This window comes from Apodemus sylvaticus, chromosome 20 (assembly GCF_947179515.1).
Source record: "Apodemus sylvaticus chromosome 20, mApoSyl1.1, whole genome shotgun sequence".
NCBI classification, from domain to species: domain Eukaryota; kingdom Metazoa; phylum Chordata; class Mammalia; order Rodentia; family Muridae; genus Apodemus; species Apodemus sylvaticus.
Window position 1 is genome coordinate 17,893,874 of NC_067491.1, and position 20,748 is coordinate 17,914,621.

The 20,748-nt window shown below is 42.3% G+C and overlaps 2 protein-coding genes across 2 annotated transcripts in view; both read right to left on the bottom strand.

Annotated features, from left to right (window-relative positions):
• The window catches only part of Ptprb (protein tyrosine phosphatase receptor type B), a 113,455-nt gene extending 101,506 nt beyond the window's left edge, over positions 1-11,949 (bottom strand). Inside the window, exons 1-3 of the mRNA XM_052165789.1 lie at positions 11,799-11,949; positions 9,946-10,341; positions 2,040-2,479 (exon numbers count right to left, since the gene is read on the bottom strand). Coding sequence (XP_052021749.1) covers positions 2,040-2,479; positions 9,946-10,341; positions 11,799-11,853 — 891 coding nt within the window. The 5' untranslated portion in view covers positions 11,854-11,949. The remainder of the gene's footprint in view (positions 1-2,039; positions 2,480-9,945; positions 10,342-11,798) is intronic.
• Positions 11,950-12,496: 547 nt separating this feature from the next.
• Ptprr (protein tyrosine phosphatase receptor type R) overlaps positions 12,497-20,748 on the bottom strand; it is a 110,135-nt gene continuing 101,883 nt past the window's right edge. The window contains exon 12 of the mRNA XM_052165746.1: positions 12,497-13,710. Within this exon, the coding sequence (XP_052021706.1) occupies positions 13,617-13,710 (94 nt within the window). The 3' untranslated portion in view covers positions 12,497-13,616. The remainder of the gene's footprint in view (positions 13,711-20,748) is intronic.

The window sequence follows — 20,748 nt, forward strand, 5'->3', positions numbered from 1 at the left end:
TGAGATTCAAAAAACCAAAACCAAAACCAAATCAAAACAACATCAACCACCACCACTACCACCAACAACAATAACAATAACAACAAAAACAACCAATCCATCTGTCTGCCATGATCCATCCAAGGCTGTAAACTCTGGCAGGGGCTGATCCCGTGAGCTCTGTCATATAGTTAGATCTACCTACCAGTGGCGCATCTGTAACAGAGCCCTGCTGCTAGTTTCTCTGAACATACTCAGACAGGACAACGCTTGAACCTATTTCTATGCTTTATAATGTCAGACCTGTGCAAAAATGATAGTCCCTCCCCCCAAGACCGCCTTTAGTCCCAGGCAGACAGGTTTCTGTAGTCGTCTATCCAATGTCTTCTGTTTGCTATACTCCCCCCCACACACCTCCCCCCCACCCCCCCACCCCGTCCTGTTTTATATAGTTAAGTCCAAATGTGAATGAATGCTCTGCTAAGTTAATGGTACAGTGCGGCTTCTGTTGAGGCACATGCAGCCGAGAGAAGGGTGTGAACAGTCACTTTCAAAAGTAAGTGGCAAATGTCTTATTCAGGTTAGCGGATGAAAGGGCGGAGGAGCGGGAGAATTAGGGAGAGCCCTGATCATGGGGAGTCGGAAGTCAAGGCAGGAACGAGGGGCTTTGAGGATGCCCCTGCTTCTCTGCCTTAAGCCCCGACAGGGTGGAGAGATGGAAGAGGTACAGTTGACCTTCAGAAGCCAGATTTAGAGTCTGTGCTCTTGGAATAGATATTTGTATTAATGGATAGAGGTTGAGGGCTATGCTTGAAAGTAATGTAAAGAGTCTTCCTAGTTAATTAATTAGCTAATTAATTCATTAAAAAGCATTGGGCTTTCCTAACTAGGCAAGGAATGAACTAGGTCAGAGGAAAGATTTATGGTAGCAGAAAATGGAAACAATAAATAAATAAGTAAATAAATAAACTCCCAGGAGTTTTTCAAGGTTTTCGCTATATTTGTTTTGTGATCAATAACGATAGATATGCTCAATAGCTGGGGACCACATGCAATATTAGGTTTAATTCAATGCAAAAGCAGCGAGGGGGCTAACTGGGTGGATGTCATTTGGTTGTTACTGGATTTTTACATTCTTCCCCCCACCCCCCCACCCCAAGACAAGGTTTCTCTGTATAGCCCTGGCTGTCCTGAAACTCACTCTGTAGACCGGGCTGGTCTTGAACTCAGAAATCTGGCCTGCCTCTGCCTCCCAAGTGCTGGGATTAAAGGCATGTGCCACCACTGCCAGGCTGGGTTGCCTCTTAAGAAAGAGCTACACACTCCCTAGCGAACTGCAGATTTTTTCCATTGTGCTATGGCTTAACTCCCGTTTCACCCGTGTGCTTGCTCTAGGGTTCTACCATCAAGGTGCACCATGTTCTCCGTGGCACACTCTAGCTTCATCACACTGCCGTTGCCTGCTTTGTGGCCCAAACCTCCAAGAAGGAAGCGAAGCCAAAGACTCCCAACAGAGAGACTGTTTGGGCAGCGCCCATGAGCTGCTGGTACCACTGCTTGCTCACTCGACACATCTGCTGCCTTGCGTACCACCAAGATCATAGGTAGGTGACACTCAGGGGATATTGACGGAGAGGTGCCACACCTGCTTATCTTTAGTGTCCCAGTAGAGCACAGTGACTCTGGATCTGCCACCACTTTGTGATTCTTGCCCCACAGAGCTTACATAGTATGGAGATGCAAAATTCTGGTCTCAACCTCTACTTCTTTCTGACTACATTGAAGACCATGAACCATGACTTTAGTTCACAATGCCCTTCTACCAGAGTACAGGCATGGCACAGCAAGACCAATTGTCTCCCCCACCCTGTCCTGTTTTATATAGTTAAGTTCAAATGTGACTCTCAAGAGGCAGAGATGTCACAGGTTTCCTTAATATGCCCAATACATTTATGTACAATTTGCAGGCAAGACACAAAGCGACCAATTTCTAAGCGCACAGGAGAACATTGAACAAAACAAGTACCCATTCACAACCATATGGTCCCCTCTCCTTTTACCTCTGCAGTGGTGCTGGAGAAAGGTGGAGTAGTCGGTGGACTCCAGGATGTGTCTGTAGTTCCAGCTGTGTGCAGGCTGGGGAGATCTCTCTTGCTGCTGCTCAGACTGTAGGTCTTTGCAGTGCTCCCAAGGGTCTCTGTGGTACTCCCAGGGATCTCTGTGGTGCTCCCAAGGGTCTCTGTAGTGCTCCCAAGGGTCTCTGTAGTGCTCTCAAGGGTCTCTTTAGTGCTCCCAAGGGTCTTTATAGTGCTCCCAAGGGTCTCTGTAGTGCTCCCAAGGGACTCTGCAGTGCTCCTGAGGGTCTCTGCAGTGCTCTGCAGGGTCTCTGTGGTGTTGCTAATGTGGTCTGGGTTATATGGGATGGTGTTAGAAGTAGTGGGGATCTGGGGAGCAGCTGAGTTTCTAGCAATCCGCACGGAGACTTCTGTACCCAGGCCAGCTGAGAAGAGAGGACAGTAGAAAAAAAAAATCATCCTCATGTTTTCTGAATTTTATGCAAATTCTTCACATAAAATGATCTTGTTTTGAAATAGGCTATCATAAGGCTCAGATTGATCTAGAACCCGCTATGTAGCCAGAGGACACTGAACTCCTGACCATCCTGTCTCTGCTTCCTAAGTGTTGATGTTAGATGTGTGGACCAACATGCTTGATGTATATACAGTGTTAGGGCTCAAACCCAGGGCATGATGCAGGCTAAGTCAGGCAATAATTTTACTAACAGCCACATTCCCAGTAGCACATAAAAACAGTTCTTATGTAGAAAGTAAAGGCTCTCCAACAAGGCGCATGTGGGTAGACTTAGTGGTATAAAAAAGGTAAGATCCCCTCAGTGAATGACAATATCTATTTGCCCTGCCTAGCTTACCCATCTCTCTGTCAATTTTATAAGACAGAGGGAGAGTTTTGAATGCTTCTATATGGAAAGGCCAATAGTGCATAGAGGACAGAGTTCAAGTTCACTCTGTGAATACCTAGCTGGCTGAATTGGTCTCAGTAGTGGCCCATGGGTTTCCGAAGATCTACGCAGACTCCTGAGCTGATGGCACTCCCACCACAGCACACCACAGCACACTCACACCACAGCACACTCACACCACAGCACACTCACACCACAGCACACTCACACCACAGCACACTCCCACCACAGCAGTGCTGTGGATGGACAGACACATAGCTTTCATAGGCTTCTCAAAGGACGTGTTAAAGAAAACGACACCTTGAGCACCACTGTTAGTGACTTGCCTAACCTGCAGGGAGAATTGTGGCTCCCTGTGGTCAATAGCATTTATTTCTTTAACCATAATGTAAGCATTTCTGATACGGACATTTGTGTGTTTAATTTAACTAATATATGAAACATAAAATTATATATTAATGGGGGTATTATTGGTGTTTAGATTCCTGCATACATTGTATGATGATTGAATCAGATTAGCATTTACCTCCAACATATTTTCAAATCTTATGGGATAAATATTTAAAGTCATTTCTGTAGCCTTTTGAGATATTTTAGTACACTCCTTATTACTGCTGACTGTCAAATAGCACATCAGAATGTCTTGTTCTTGTCTTAGTCATAACAGTGTCTACTGGTGTAGACACTGTTTTGAGTGTTTTAGTTCTGTGAGTCTTCAATAATGCTGAATTTTCTCCTTCCTCTCCTCTCCTCTCCTCCCCTCCCCGCCCTCTCCTCCCCTCCCCTGCCCTCCCCTCCCTCCCTTCCTTTCCCCTCCCCTCCTCTCCCCTCCCCTCCCTTCCCCTCCCCTCCCCTCCTTTCCTCTCCTCTCCTCTTCTCTCTCTGCCTTCCTTCTCTCTTTTTAGTTTTTATCCTTCCTTTCTTTGTTTTTTCCTTTCTTTCTTTCTGTCTGTCTATCTATCTATCTGTCTATCTATCTATCTATCTATCTATCTATCTATCTATCTATCTATCTATTGAGACAGGGTTTCTCTGTGTAGCCCTGGCTGTCCTGGAACTCCCTCTGTAGAGCAGGCTGGCCTTAAACTCAGAGATCTGCCTGCCTCTGCCTCCCAAGTGCTGGGATTAAAGGCGTGTACTGACCGACACGGCTGTTGTACTTACTAAGTTACAAATCTTTTGAAGGAACAGCTACTGATTTAGGATAATGAGCTGGTGAGCTGAATTTTCCAAACAGACATAAAAACACTGGGACACCTCACCACAATCAAAACCTTCTTAAGTGTGTGACAGGCTCCCGGACTGCCGCTGCTGGGCCTTAAGTGATTGTGTAGCAATACTTTAAGGTCAATCTACACAAAACAAAGGATTAAAAAATTCTGCAAAGGATTGGCCAACAGTGTATGCTTGGGTGTTTCACTGGCTTTGGAGATGTTGCATTTCCAGGAATATAAACCCCAGAAAATCCTGTTGAATCAGGCATATGAAACTTTGAGGACTGTGGCCTTTAAGACACTGAACAACAGTTTATTTTTTATTACTTCTTTACTTGCTCATTTAAATCGAACAGCTATTTATTAGGCAACTGCTATGTGCCAAGTATCCCCTCTTAAATAAGGAATTAACATGTACTTTCTAGTGAGCTTTATTTGTCTCTCCTTTGAGCTCCATTTCTTGCCATCCTAATTTTACCTAGTTCATTTCACACAGCAATGCGTGTGAGTGACAGGGGCTAGGGAACAAAAAAATGTCCACTGCAGAAGAGATTACTGTATGACTTAACAAGCTATAACTAGATCGTCTCACAAAAGTTAATAAAGTAGCCATGGTAATTAAGTATTCTTTTCTTGAGATGCAAAGCTCTGTGCAGAGGGCTTTGAACACAGGTAGGTTTATTATATCTACATAACATTATATATAATAGTCATATCTAATATATGATAATATATATTATATACCATATCTCTTACAAAATTTCAGATACTTAAATTTTTATCTGAAATTCAAGTGTAGGTGGTCATCCACGTGTATTGTCTACAACTTTCCTTACATGCCTATTAAATCTATACTTTGATAGCTTTCTGGAGGCAACTCTCAGTTATTTATTTATTTTCTTTTCATATCATTTAATACTGTGATGGCCTTGTGCCAGGGTTGCACACTCTGCACACAGACAAGAGGTTACACTCCAGGTGTTTTCTCATAACAGATTCAACCATGGCTCAACCTGAGACTTCTTCACAGCTCTCTTGAGGACAGTGTTAATTTCTCAGGTTTGAGTTCTGAGTTTAGAGTCAAGTGTTTCCTTCAGCAGACATCCCTCAGGTTAGGGATGCAGAGTTGGTGGCTGTCAGCATCTTTGTCACTTTCTGCTTTGGCCAGTATTGACTCTCTAAGTTAAAGATCACCCAAAACAGTGTTAGTTCTCAGACCTTTTTAAAAAGTAAGGATGGGTTACGACCCACATCAAGCTTCCAAAAACCTAGTGTGCAATGACATTCTCTGTACTTAAAAAAAAAAAAAAAAAGTTGGTGAGTTCTTATCATAAGAACTTGAAAAATAAATCAGTGGGTGAAACTGGACCCTCCCAAAGTTGGATAAATGATCAAAACTTCCTGGAGTCAGATTCTGCAAATAATATTGAAGTTGCATACAGTTTTTGGCTTTTATGTGGAGAAAAAAGCCCCAGTCTTTCTGAAATTGTCTTTAATCATCCTCATGTGTTTTTAAAAATACCTCAGGCCAAACACATATATTAGACATTTAGGCTGCTTCCCTCATTTTTTTTTTTTTTTGTCAAAGAAATATTTCAGTCTATTATCTCCTTATTTTGTGTCTGTATGTTTAACGAGTATGATTTAAAAGCTAGAGAAATGTGAGCGTGAACATTCAGTTCCCATGTTCTGTGAACTTTAAATCAGTAGTTTGTAAAGATAATTGGCGTTTGAGACACCTTGAAAGGTTGCTTGTCTTAGCCTTCCTCTAGAAACTCTGATTCACTGCATTTGTGTGGGTCCTAGGTTCCGCACTTGTATCATATTCCCTGGGTGATTCTGGTCTATGCCGGTCTACAGCTTTAGCCACATACATACTATGAATAAAAATGGAGTACTGCTCTAGCTCTCTTATGCGCTCTCTCTCTCACTGTCTCTGTCTCTCTGTCTTTTGTCTGTCTCTCTGTGTCTTTGTCTCTGACTCTCTGACTCTCTGTCTGTCTATGTCTCTGTCTCTGTCTCTCTGCTCCCCTCCCTTCCCTCCACTTTCCAAGTTCTGGGATTAAAACCAGCAATTGCGATAATTTCTTATTCAGGTACTGGAAGTTTCTTAAATAGATGGGAAGAAAGAAAATCCTTGTTATAAATATACAAGGTTCTCAAAGTAAGATCATTTTTCTATTACTAAACTCTTTCTTGGAATAGAGATTTGAAGCTATGCTAAAAACAGTAGACCTTTAGGTGTTTGGGTGTCTATAATATCTTCTAATATTCTATGAAAGTCTACAGCCAGTTCCCAATCCATGAAGGAGGAAGACGTTTGGATGGTGGCAAGGAAAAGTTCTTTCACAATGGAACAATATGTTAAGGCTATTTTTAACATTTTATTGTGCTATTGCTACTACATTGTTCTCACATCACAGTGAAATTCTTCTTAGAATACAATTCAAGAGTAGAGGGGCATCCTGTGTGCAATCTAAAACAGTTTTGCCCTGAGGCTGTTACTAGCTCCTTGCTAGGGCAAGTTCACCTATAAGATGCTATTCTATGTGTTGATCCTCGGGTCAAGACCATCCTTTGAATATCTTCCCAAAGGGCAACAAAATAATCAGACTCAGAAATAATCATGAACCCAGGTAATAGTTTTTAACAACAATAAACAAATTAGTTCCTTGTCTTGAACTGATATAGATAACATTACTGTTGAATGTTGAACAATAGGTTGCAAAGAGTAACTTGTATTAAAGATATTTTGTCATAAGAACTTTTAGCTGTATTAGGACTTCTACTCTGGAGAGAGTTGTCCAAGATAATGAAATATAATGTGTCTATTAAAAGTGAGTAAATTATGCGGAAGAGTCAACAGTGAAGAAGGAAAAGGTGTTGCACACACATACGCATTCCAGATAACATTGGGCTTCATAAAGGTGAAGGGGGCAGGGTGGGGATTGAAGTAGTTTAGTAAGAAATAATCAAGATGATTAACATTTCAGCAGATGCAGTCAGTGAAATAAAAGGCACCCTTAAAAATGCACGTCTGAATGACTTTGTAAACACACAATTGGGAAGAAAGATTAACACATGAAAATTCGTACCAACACGCAGCATAGTAAAATACTAAAAAAAGAGCATTAATTAATGTGGAAGAGAAAAAGAAATATTAATGGACTCAAAGAAGCAGTCTCCAGCAGCCAGATAACAACAAGTCCCATGCAGAACTGTGGGCTCCGCTGCGAGCCTTTGCTTTTCTTTAAGCAGACAGGTCAGGATTTTGAAGAGTATGCTTGTGTTGCCTTCTTGATGACTCAGGATGACAGTGTTAGAGCCCTGCTTTTTTTTTTAATGGCTTTAAAATAGCGATTTGAAAAAAAAAATATTTGCAAGCCGGTTTAAGCTGGGTGCGGTAGCACACACCTGTAATCTCTGTACTTGGGGAGAAAGAATCCTCTGTAGGAGGAGCCACAGTTTGTGAGTTTCAGGCCAGTCTGGGCTGCACATTAATTATGGTCCAAGGTCTTTCGTGCAGTGTTGAGGCAAACACTTGCCTTGCGTGACTTGAGGTTAGAGATAGATCCTATTTCCCATGAGAAACAGGACAACTGTTACCTTTGTTATGGTTTTATGTCATTCAGGACAGACTGGAACAAACCAACCACAGGGAAGAAACTGCATCTATTGACTCTATATGTTGCACACTTTCTGATAAAGTTGAATTTCCTAATAGACGACAGCAGTTTATCCTCTTTGCATACATAGAATTGATACAAGAATTGAGACCATCGACCTCAATGTCTATTGCACAAGAACCTTCCACCACTATCTAATTAGAGCCTTGCTGAGCATTATGAGTCAGGGGTAGAACACTGTTTAAAGGTTAACATGGTAGAAAAATTCAAATCAGCCTCAAAGGTGGGTAAGTAAAAAAAAAAAAGGGTAAAATGGATGCTGATACCCCAAAAGGACCATGGATCCACATTAGTGTTAGTGTAGGTACATAGCTCCTAACTCAAAATCTTGAGGTTGTTGTGGAGGGAGACAGGTGTGAGGGAATCTTGGGAATCTATGCTTTTAGTAAGCTCCTCCTTTTCCCCATGGCTTTGGTATCAACCAGCTAGAAGAAAGCCAATGACCCAGCACTGGGAGGAATTGGGGAGTGCTGGGAAGACCTGGGAACCATTGGGTCAGCACTGGGAAGAACTGGTAAGCACTCTATTAATGCTGTACACTTGACAAGGTGTTAACTTGGGTTTAGAATGACTTATTACATCGCGATGAACTTCAGTCTCTGTGCCGTGGAGAGTCATTTCTAAGTGGTTCCCCCAGTGGTCTATAAGGCCCTGGGACTTTTATCTTTCACGTGCCTCTGACTTTTATCTTCCATGACTTCCTGAGACAACCTCTAATGGAGGAGCAGCTATGCTATGAAAGCAGTTAACTTCAAGAGAAGGTGGGGCTATGCGTACACTCTGTAGACACTCCTACTGAGAACTGACTATGCACTGAACTAGGAATTTGTGCATGTGCAAATATTTATGTGTATTTATCATCTGGCAACACTAATGATTAAGAATTAGAAAGTCTCTGACTATACATTGGCTTTTACTATTTCAAAAAAAAAAAAAAAGCATGTTATCTCCAAATGACGTGAGCATTGATCTGAGTTTCAAAAATTGTGACGTGTGACCATTTCTCATTGTGAGGTTCCCTCTGTGCTCCTAATCTGCCTCCTCAGCAGAGGAGAGAAATTTCTACACCAAAAGAATCTAATTTCTTGACCACTAACTTTAGCCCTCACTTGTTTATACCGTGTAATGGATATATATTCCAATACTTCTGTAGTGTTTGAGCACAGTGTCTGGGACAAAAAAAGACTCGAGAAACATTATTTTTTGGAACTGAGGAGATGACTCTGTAGGTATGAAAACCAAGTTCACATCTCCAGGGACCTTTGATAGGCACAGCTTCATTAGCACAAGGTTATAATCCCAGCTGTGGGATTAGAGATGGAGGCAGGAGGATTCATAAAGGCTTGCAGGCTACCCCTGTGTGCAGGGGTGAACAGCAAGATATTTTCTCAAGTAAGGTAGAAGTCAAGGACAACTCCAAGGTTGTCCTCCAACATTCTGACCTCTGTACATGTAAGAAGTGGCACTCACATGAGACTGTATGTGTATATGCATACATGTACATACATACACATATATGCACATATACATACACACACATAAAACACATATATACAATATGCATACACATACACATATATACACACACGTATACAATATACACACATATATACATATATATGCATGCATACACATATACATGTATACAACATGTATACATACACATACACACATATATATATACACATTCACATATACAATATACATACACATATATACACACAACATATATACATATCTATACATACACATCTATACACACATACACATACATACATATATACATACACATACATACACACATATACACACATATATGCATAGACATATATACACATGTATACGCACATACACACATATACACGTTTTGAAATTTGAGTAATTACAGGCAAAGAAGAGAGAAGTCAGAGAAGTTGCTGACTTTGATGAAGATAATGAAATTTTTCATGGTTGGGTACCACTTAATATGTTTCTGTTAATAAACACATGTATCTGCCAAAGGTAATAGATTGGAGCCCCTGGCTTTGAGAAGACAAGACAGTTAGCAGACTGACTTCCAGAACTGATTCTGAAAGGACCCACTCACCTTGCTTCAGGCAGAGGCTTTCATTGACCAGCCTGCCCTCCTTGTTGGTGTCTAATTTCATCCAGCTATCGAGGTATTTACTGATCTTCCTGACCACTACCTTACGGTTTTGTTTCTTGAGAAAGAGTGAGGTATTCTCCACCTCAAGGAAACCTTCCTGAGCATGGCAGGTCCATCGGGGTGCCTGGGCACAGGGAGTGGCAACTGCTGGTTGGAAGGGGCCCCTCGAGGACTTGGAGATGCCCAGGCACAATCCAGATTTAATGTGAAGGAACTTTCCATTCTCAGTTGACAGCCACTGCTGGTTGTGGCTGGTGCCATTGCATGAGCCCATAATCACCTTCTGATTTATGGAGAGACACTGCTGCTTGCGCACGTGGACTATCTGGAAGCCCTCTGGAAGACGAAAGACTTATGAAATACTATATAAGGGCCATGAAATAGCGAAACCGCCTGCCCACCTATCAGCCAAATTAAAAACACAAGGTTCATTTATATTTTGATCTTTCTAGCATTGCAAGTGAATAATGTCATATTCAGCTCACGTGACTTAAAATCCTAAGGCAAACACATAAGCAGATACCCCTCCCCTTAACCAAACCAACCCAAAACATCCCCCAAACTCAACCCATCAAGCAAGTAACCAGCCAACCAAAACCACCCTCCCCAAACCAGCCAATCAACCTGCCAATAAAACAAACAAAACCCAGAAACAATAGAATATCTTCAGGCTGACAATGGAAAATGTCAAGACATCATATGTGGCATTCCTCTGTGAAACTTTTGTACAATCTAGCAGGAACATATCCCCTCTTGGAAAATGAAAGAAATCTTGGAGAAGAAACGAAGTCACCCAAAAAATATGGCCTGTCATTGGGTGAGGAAAGACAAATATATAGAGGGGTGTGTGCCTTATCAAAGTCAATTTAATATAAAGCTTGGTCCCCTGTGGCCACTTGGTTCCCTTCACATTTAGTCCTGCTCCATTATGTAGAAGAGAGATATACCTCCCTCTCAGCCACAGCTCACAGAGGAAGTAAATATTTGTTTACGAGTTGCATAGTTTGAGTAAACACTTTTAAAAACTGGGCACATTTATTAAAAGATTAGAACTACAAGGGAGCTTCCCATCTTTCCTAGCACAAACTTGTGTCTGGTAGCAAACCACGAAAGTATTGATTACCAGAGGCTAAATTCCTACAGTCCTGCAGAGAAGCATCGATTTTGTGACAATGTCTTCAATTTTCCACCAAATACTAACACATTAAAAAAAAATGTATCAGCACCCCTTCAAGACTAAATGCACAGTTTTTAAACATTCACAGTAAAAAGTAAAATATTCAGGCTCAGATTTCATTTTCAACTAGTTTTTAGCCTAAGCAGCATAACTTTCCCTTGGACATACTCAGTCCTTCCAAATGACAACTTCCAAATAAAACACATTTCCTTGCTCCCTTTAATCACGTTCTGTATGTATATATTTTTCTTAAAATGAAAGAAAGTAAAACTACAACTTGATTAGAAAAGGGAACAGAACGCTTGTATAGACTGTTATGTATAAATAATAAAAGATGTCTACTCAGGGTTCCTCACTCCGAGACTCAGCCTTTCAGGAGTTGAGCTGTCCCAGACACTCATAAACACTTATTTTCTTCTAGAGAGAAATCTCAGAAGTGAGGCCAGAGCTGCCTCCTTTTATCCCCCCTCCAACCCCCTTCTCATCGCCTTTGACTCTCCTGCCACGGAGACCTGACTCCTTTTCTGACTTCTTTCAGATACTTTTCCAAAGGCTGCCAGCCTCCTCGGCTACCTTCGAGAGAGATGTCTCAGGAAACTGAGGCAGACTCACTCACCCAAGCTCCGGAGGATCAAGCAGGTTAGAATCGTCATGTAAAACTCAGCCTCCATTTTCCACTTAACAACAGTTCATGCTTCGCTTTGGGGAAAAAAAAAATTCTCCCAGATAAGAGAGGCAAAGAGTAGGAAGGAAATGTGCTTCACGGAGAGGGGGAAAGTCAGTGACACACTTCCTCCAATTGAATTGTTTGGGGGAAGTTTTACACCAGTGTCCTTTGGTCTGTTTCCTTAGAAAGGAGGGATAATGATCATCTCTTTTTAAAATGTAGAGCCAGCCTCCAGGAGCCAGAATAAAGCCCAGAAAGTCTTCCCCTGCCACCCCATTGGCACATGATCGTGTCTTAACCTCAAGGTGGAGAAAGGGAATCGTAATGTTAGATAATTGAGTCTTCCTGCATCAGGGCTTCTTCTCAGGTGATAGGATTCTGCCCAATCTACGTAAGCCATGTAATTTACGGGGTCTGTGACAAGTGATATAAAGACATAAACATGTTCTGTTTGTATAATGAGATGCTGGCGTCTATAAGGAAAACCACATAATGACGGCGCTCCGAGATCATTCTCTCTCAAGTGATTACAAGATTGCCACTGGAGAGAGTCATCTCCCTCCAGGAGGAGAAGACTAAAATTAAATCCATCCTATTACCTCCTTCAGCTTACCCGGAGTAAGAAAAGAACAGGCTTCACTCAATAGTTACTGTTAAGAGTCATTTATTGGGAGTACGAAAGACAGACAACTTGGCTGCCTTGGAAATTCATATCTGAGCAGAACATCTCATGTTTGCTGAGTGTGATTATTTTGCCTTCATTTGTCTCTTGAGGAAGGAAGTCTTTCGGAAATGCGAGGTCGTACATGACAGGGTCCTTGGGAAAACTTTTGGGGATGAGACAGGTTAGTGCATCCCCAAAGGCACCTGCTTCTTATTGGGAGAGAGATACCAGGTAGACATCACAGTCAAAAAATTCCTTTTTAGTAAAAGAGAGATGAGTATTTAAAATTCTTGATACTTTATAGTTACTATAAATTTGTTTATGCCCTTTTAAAGTAAAACAAGTCACAATGTAGAAATATAGTAGTTAGTGTCGTGGGACAGGAGCCACGCCTATGCCTAATAATAGAATATATATGTGTACATATACATATAATATACATATACATATATATATCCAATGACAATCATTGTGCTCTGTAATTGATCCATAGGAGATACTATAAATACACACTTAATAGATATAATCAAGACACATGTCCATATAAAATAGTCACTGCATTTGATTTTTTTTTTTTTCAAAAACAAAAAAATGCCTTGGTTAAAAATCCATTGTCATCACTCGCAACTCGAGCATCAAGATTCTGGTAACTGGGATAGATAATAGCACTTAAAACAGGAACAGTTGAACAGCTGACAGTCCAGTCACAAGACAGGCTTTATAAACATTAAAGCATCTAAACACGGGGTACCGACATCTTCAGCATCTCCTCCAGCATCAGAAGGACAGTCTCTGAATATCACACACGTAGTCCTGTGCAGAGGAGAGTCGACACGGACAAAGCAAAATCCTCCTCAGGCTGTGGGAGGACTGTCCTACCTCCATCAGCGCAGGACCTTCAAGATAACTTGGGGGGATGCCTACAAATGCAGTCCTATACACAAAGGCTGGCAATCTTTCAAGTTGCCGTATCTTCCACATTCCGTGCCTCAGGCTGGCTTGAGAGCCTCCTCGTCCACAGCAGGGAGCTCCTTTTGAGGATCTTTCCGGATCATTTGATGAACTCCCCCGTGAGAGACTGATGCTCTGGTAAGTCTTCAGAGTCACTCGACAGTCTCTGGCGAAAGTCTGCTCTCGAACAGGCACAGAGCATGGTGCACAAATTCATACTGCTCGCTGGTTTGGACCATACCGCCCCTGCATGGAAGAGATCATAAAACCACTCAGTTTTGCTGATACCATATAATACTGTGAGCTAAACATGACGCTAGAATGAGTCTTATGTCAAACAAGCAGAGTAACTGATCTAATGATTTTTTTTTCCTCAACTCTTATCATCCTGGCTAGCAAAGTCAATATGTCAGTCCGTGCAGTCTCATGCTGTGCACCAATGCCCTATCGTGGTGCATTATGCATAGGCTAGTGATAACAATGACGCTGGTGTGAACAGGCCTACCTGGTGGCAGTTGTAATCACTGTACGTTTCCTAGGAATGGATCATGCTAACTTGTTGATAGCATTGGTATTTACTATGCTTCTTGTGTGACTTAGCATGTACTCCTACTTCAGTGTTAAGGGTTAACTGGAAAACTGCATGCCGTGTTGGGCCAGTACCTACTGCATGCATCTCACAGCCATTACATCCCTTGAGTGAGCCATCTTTTCTTGAGCTTCCATTGGTTCCTGGTAGCTCTGGGAGATGCATGAAATGCTGTACATATAGCACGTCATCTAATTGTGTAGTAGGTCATGCTATCCAGGTTTTTACATGTATTCTATATAATGTTCATACAGCAATGAAGCTGTCTAATGTTAGTTTCCAGAAAATCTCTCTATACAGTCATATATATATATACATATATGTATGTATAAATGTATACATGTACACATGTACACACACACACACACGGTTCAATATAATGCCATGTACTCTAGGTACCTGATTATTTTAGTGTTTTGAGACAGGGCCTCATATAGTTTAGGCCAGTATTGAACTTACTCTGTGGCAGAGGATGACCTTGACCCTTGACCCTCCCGCCTCCTGGAAGTGCTTTTACCTATATAGTTAGGAGAGCAGGGGCAGAACCTTATGGATGAAAACTTGCACTCTGGAATGAGTCAGACCACACAGCCCAAAGACTTCTTGTGCTCATTTTTTTTTAAACTGTGCAATTTATACAAATTCCTTAAAGGCTTTTGGTTTCATTCCCCCCTACTCAAGCAAGAGAACGGCTATGTTACAAAGTTATGAGCCTTAGGTCCACTCAGAGCAACTAGTGTGATAGAATTAGTTCGCTAGAGTCTTACCCATCCTGTTAAAATGCGTTATCCACTTGGGTTAAATGCGGCAGAAGTAGGTTAACAAAACACGGCTGAGCTGCGTTCTATCTCTCTTCCTAGATCTACTGTAAAGTGGTTTGTTTAAGGCTATTTGGGCACCAACTAGCCTTTGGGTGTGCTCAGCATCTAAACACAGTGGTGGGCGGGTCCTTCAACTGGCTGGAAGCTGGGAATTGGCTTTGTCTTTCCTCTTTGTTGGGGTCATTGCCATGAGGACTGTCCAGCAGCCCTGTGACACAGGTCAGTGGAAGGTAGCTGCTCTGTGTGGAAACGGACTTCTCTTCATCTCACCTTCACATACACAACACTTGAATCCCATTTTCTCCTAGGGCAATGGTTCTTTCAGCTTGACAAAATTGTCAGACGTTACTATAAAAGTTAACCAACTCTTCATTTCACGGAATAAGAGGATCATGATAATCATGATCTGAATTCTTCTAATCTCTCTGTAACTGTTCAGTCACACAATGAATCCTATATAGTTTTGGTCTTTGTTTCATCTAGGTTTTTTTTTTTTTTTCTAGTGCTGGTTGGTACTATTCAAAATAGTTTTCAGACCACGGAGGCACTTCCAACTTAAAAGCATGATGTGTCGCTGCCTCTGTCACATGATTTCTGGTTAAAGATAACTGAAACTAGCCCTGAATATAGGGCTTCCTTAGCCTGCCACACTGTTAAAGTGGCAAGGCTACATCCTCTGAGCTAAACAGTGACTCCTCAGACAGGCTTGACATCGTGCCAAAACCATGTATGTATTCAGCCAGCAACAAAGAGGTAACTTAGATTTCCTGAGGTAGCAACTTCTGTAAAGAAATATTACCATAGTCTTTCCAACTGGAACTGTACGTTTGTTTTCCAAGCATTGGCTGGTCAGAACGTGACAACAGAAAAGGTAACTAAGGAGTCGCTCTTTTCCTAGCTGTGTGATGACGTCTGGGAAAGTTTTAATTAAAAATCAAAGCAGGTGTTCAGGAGATGCTAGTCTAGACTGCCAAGCTTGGGAGATGCAGCCACAGTAAATATCAGGGCAGCTGCAGGGCACCGAGAGGCACCTCCCTTCCTTTGACATTCCCTCCGAGAATGGATACTCCTATGTCAAGCTCTGGGCTGTGAGTGGAACCTCTGTGTGCACTGCCTCTCGTGGGCACTGCTCTATGAATGTCCTCTTACCATTTACCACACCTCGAGGCAAGATATCCCCTTTCTTGACTGTTCTGTTCAGCACTGGTATTTGTATGTGGGCCAAGGGAATCACAGTTGAGGTCTTAGTAACCAGTTCACTGGAAATGGCTCAGCGGTACGTGACCGTGGCGGGAAGAGAGTCACCGTGACCAAGTTATATTGACCGCTAATTAAGTCAAAGTTGCTGCAGCGGCCATTGAAAGTGGGGGACCGTAGCAACACACGGGGCCCTCTGGCAACATTCTTGTGGATCTGAAAGCTTCAGGAAGATCCAGGGAAAGTGTTGTTAGTTCCCATTTCTTTGGGAGAACAAGAACAAAAGGAGTAGCATCTGAGGAATGCTCAAAGATCATTCACTGGAATTACTGGCAAAAACCTGTTTCTTTATAGGCCGGGCGGTCAGCCAGCTTCTAGAATGTTCACAGGCAGAGATACCTTTAGAGCAGGCTTCCAAAGACATCAAAATGAATCTCTCTCTAACATCCTTACCCTATTGGCCCAACTGGAATAACCCCAGTAGGTCTCAAGATTCCCCTTGTAGTCACACAATAGTTCTTGAAATGCTGAAAACAACCATCAAAGTCCCCATAATCTTTCTTCTCTAGACTAAACATCCTGTGGTTACTCAGCATCTCTGTGAAGCCTGGTTTCCCTGTCACTCATCAACAGTCTCCCACTTCTGCGTGCTATTTTATGAAATAGGACCTTCCTACAGGGTAGCATCTGTCCCTGAGGGGATCTTGCCAGCAAGCATATTTGCTCCCTTAGCTACTCGACGAAGAGCATCAAGATTACATCAGCAGGTACGTCAGGAGGCGAGGCCACAGTGCCTGCCCACAGGTGCTTGGTACTCAGCAAGCACCTTAGGAACAGTCAGGTGAGTTAAAAGTCAGTGGGATTGTATTTGAATGTGAAAATTACAGTGTTTTTCCTCCATCTTGTAGTCAAGCCATTGAAAATTTGAAATTACACACAGGAACTTACCTTTGTTCCTGTTCATTTTAATTCCTTAATTCTTCGTTTGAACACAATGTTCTTGTGTAATGAATCACTATTTCTAACATTCAATAGATTAGCCTTCCATATTTCACTCCTGGGACTGAACCTTCTAGATACTCAACAAGCATGTCTTACATCTTACCTACATCATTTATTAAAAAAAATATTATATGTATATGTAATATTATATATTATATATAATATATAATTGATGACATCTTTATAAGGAATAATTTGATAAGATATGTATTGTTTAATCTCATCTTAAAATTGTTCCTAGCTATGTTGTATGTTCTTTTTTTTAAAGTTATGGCATGCTGTTACTTTTCAAAGTTGCTACAGAGGAAACTACTCAGCACCTACACCAAATAGGCATTTAACTAGTCCTAGGTCAAACATATAATCTATCAAGTAAATAATCCAGGCTGTGACATTTCTATATTGTGGGAAAACGAATAAACAACCATGGGCTAAAAGAAATGTTTCCCAGGATGTGTTCCTTCGATGTAGGTTCAGACTGAAGGATGCATCCAGATACTTCACAGAGAAGATAGGGATATAGGAGATTCTATTGGCCTTTATCAGAATTTAAGATCTAGGGTTTACTCTAGGGAAAATACCTTTCTCTTTTGTAAGTTGGTAATATGAAACAAAACACAGGACAAACCCAGGAAGGAAGTACAGCACACAAGCCATGTTTGTGGAATAAGAAAACGTAGCTATGCAGTGTGGATCTGCAAGAGAGTTTCATGATAATTCTGCCCTCCTCCATGCTGGCCCAGTTTAGCAACAACTGATGCTAGGCACCTGTTCAGTGAGACAGGGGTCCATGGATTTGTGGAAACAGCCAGTTCCTGGTGTAAACTGGTTCCAGAAGGCAGGGGCAGGGCCCCTCCTGTCCTAGTTACTTTGAAAACAGCCATCATCAAACAAAACCAAGCAAAACCCCAAAAGGTATTATCCAACTGCCCTTTCAATAGCACACACTAGAGAATCCATTACCTCCAGTAGGTCATAGCTCACAGTCAACCAGAGTTGAGGTTTCAAAAGATTTCTACAGTGGTTCCAAGTCTTAGGAAATGAGGCTGCATTGGCTCCCAAACTGTCATCCATCAGAGAGAAGGGTGGGGCAGAGGGCTGTTGCTTACTGAGTCCATTATAGAACTGAAGAATTCTCTTTAGGTACAAATTCAGGGTTTATGAAGTAACAACATAGGTTAAGTTATAATTTGTGTCAACTATTAAGTAGGCATTTAAAAAAAGAATCAAGTCATCTGATCCCATAGGTAGGTAGAGGGGGAGGATCAAGATTGGCTATAACACGGATGACTACCTCAGAAGACAAGAAGAAAAGTAAACTGAAAATGGTAAACACCAGTGGCTGTGTGTTTGAAAAGGTATGGAAAGCCATGGTTCAAGTTCATTACCCACGGGGACAAAAGTATGTTAAGAGGCCAAGACAAAGCAAGAGCAAACTCAGCATACATTGTTGCCAAGATAAATCCTGTCTCCATTATTATTATCTTATTGCACCCTCTTTTTGAGCTCATTCTTTTCATATGCAACAATACTGAGGCTACACAACAGCTTAGCTTAGGGTAAAGCTAAGCGCATGCAAATACCACCTGATGAATAGTAAGTGACCTTTGGTCAAACAGGGGGAATTCTCTGTAGACATCGAGGACTAAGGACAGGCTTGGCCAAGGACAAGTTGATCCAGGCTGGTCAAGTCTGGATGGAAATGATCCAGATACACATCTACACAGTGAGACAGAGCTATAGAGGAGGCAGCCAGTACAACAGAAAGCAGTGGGCTTGGAGCCTGGCAGATTTCAGGGACAAGTTCTTCCTTTTAGACCCATTAGCTTTGTGACTCAATCAATCATGTTTTTATTGCTGTCATTTTGAGACAGAGTCTTGCTAAACAATCCAGGCTTGGCTTGAACTCCTGCAATCCTCCTGCCTCAACCTCCCAAGTGCTGAGATTACAGGAGAGGTCTGACTTTAGGTGGGTCGATTATCTCCTCCCCCACAACCTGGCTTTTCTCACTTGTGAAGTAATATGAATGGCAGATGTCATCTCATTATGAGCATTAGATGTGTCAGAGTACATGACTGTCTAGCTGTAGTTCAGTCACAGAAACCCCAGGAGTCCCCTGGCTCCCAGTGTTATCAGGGAGGAGATGCCAGGGATCAAGAGAACCTGTCAGTACCACCTGTCACTCAGTGTGGCTTTTCTCATTTGTGATCCGTGGAAGATTTTGTCTGCGAGGAATTTTCCATTGCTCACACCCACAAAGGCTCTGGAAAAGCAAAGCACTGGCCGGGCAAGGGAACGTGCTACCTAATAAGGTCTCGGGTTTTGCAGGGATTAACAGATAATTCACAGATGCTTATCTCAGAGGCTGCCAGTGCTGAAGTACAAAATAACTGCTGCCCATCTTTGTTCTTTGAATCAGTATTCATTTAATACTATACCTGGCTTCATCACTCATGTTTCTTGGGACTGCCATGGTTCACTCCCAAGCCTGGGCAAGGTTCTGGCTATGCCCTCTTGGAAGACCTGGGTTTAGATAATAGGTTATCTGTTTATCCTGTTTGTGTCCTATGCTCTGGAAACAAAGTAGCCACATTCATTGGCAAGGTGCGGGGTGTGTGTGTGTGTGTGTGTGTGTCTGCTTTCCTTGTGGCTTTAGAATAGGAAGACTGTTAACCAGACCAGAAAGGATTCAGATATGCTAACCTTCTGGACATGCCCTCAAGCATCTCACTGGGTCTGGCAGATCCTGAAATCAATGTCAGCTCCTTCCCGTGTAGGGAAGCACGTAACTGTGTCAGCTGGGGGTAGACTCACGAAGAGGGGAAAATGTAGGACTCCCTTGCCCACACTTTGCAAGTGAGACAGTATTTTGGGGGAAAAAAAAAAGACAAAAACTCTCTAAGCCTCAGAGATACCCAGGGGAGAGTTTTGTGACCTTTTGTGACTACACACACACACACACACACACACACATACACACAGACCTCTGCAGCCTTTCCTGCTGTACCGCCCAGCCAGTATCCGGTCTAATCAGTAGACAGAGGGCATTCTGCAGGGGTGACTCACTTCTGGGCTAACAATGGAACTCTCGGCCTTTCGCTATTTTTTTTTTTATTATTATTTTCAAATCTGGAATTCTTTTGGTAAAGTTTGGTACAGTATATTTAGAACAAAAGGTGTAGAAAATAACAGGTCTCCTGGGTAAAGCGCCGATGGCTTTGGCGTGAGTCAAGAGAGGCCAAGTGCAACGCCGTCCCCGGTGCAACGCCAGCTGTGGGGTGTGCCAGCCACTGCGCCAAAAGTCTTTCCAGCCCTTTAGCAGATGTCATGTCAAGAAAGGAGAATTTGGATGGGTGTGGTGGCGTGAGTCTGTAATCCCAGTACATGGGAGGCGGGGCCGGACGACTGGGAACTCGAGGCCAGACTGGGCCACACGAGACCCTGTTTCAAAGAAACGAAACAAAGCCTGCTGTGGTGGGAACGCCTTCAATCCCAACCCTGGGGATGAAATGTCATTCTTCAGACACTGTCCACGGGTTCTTTTTTTGTTTTGTCTTGTTTTTTTTTTTTTTTTAACAGGGTCTTTCATTGGCTTGTACTTTCAAAGTAGGCTAGGCCGGCTGACCAGTGAGCCTTAGAAATCTAGACGTCTCTGACTTTCTAGTACTGGGATT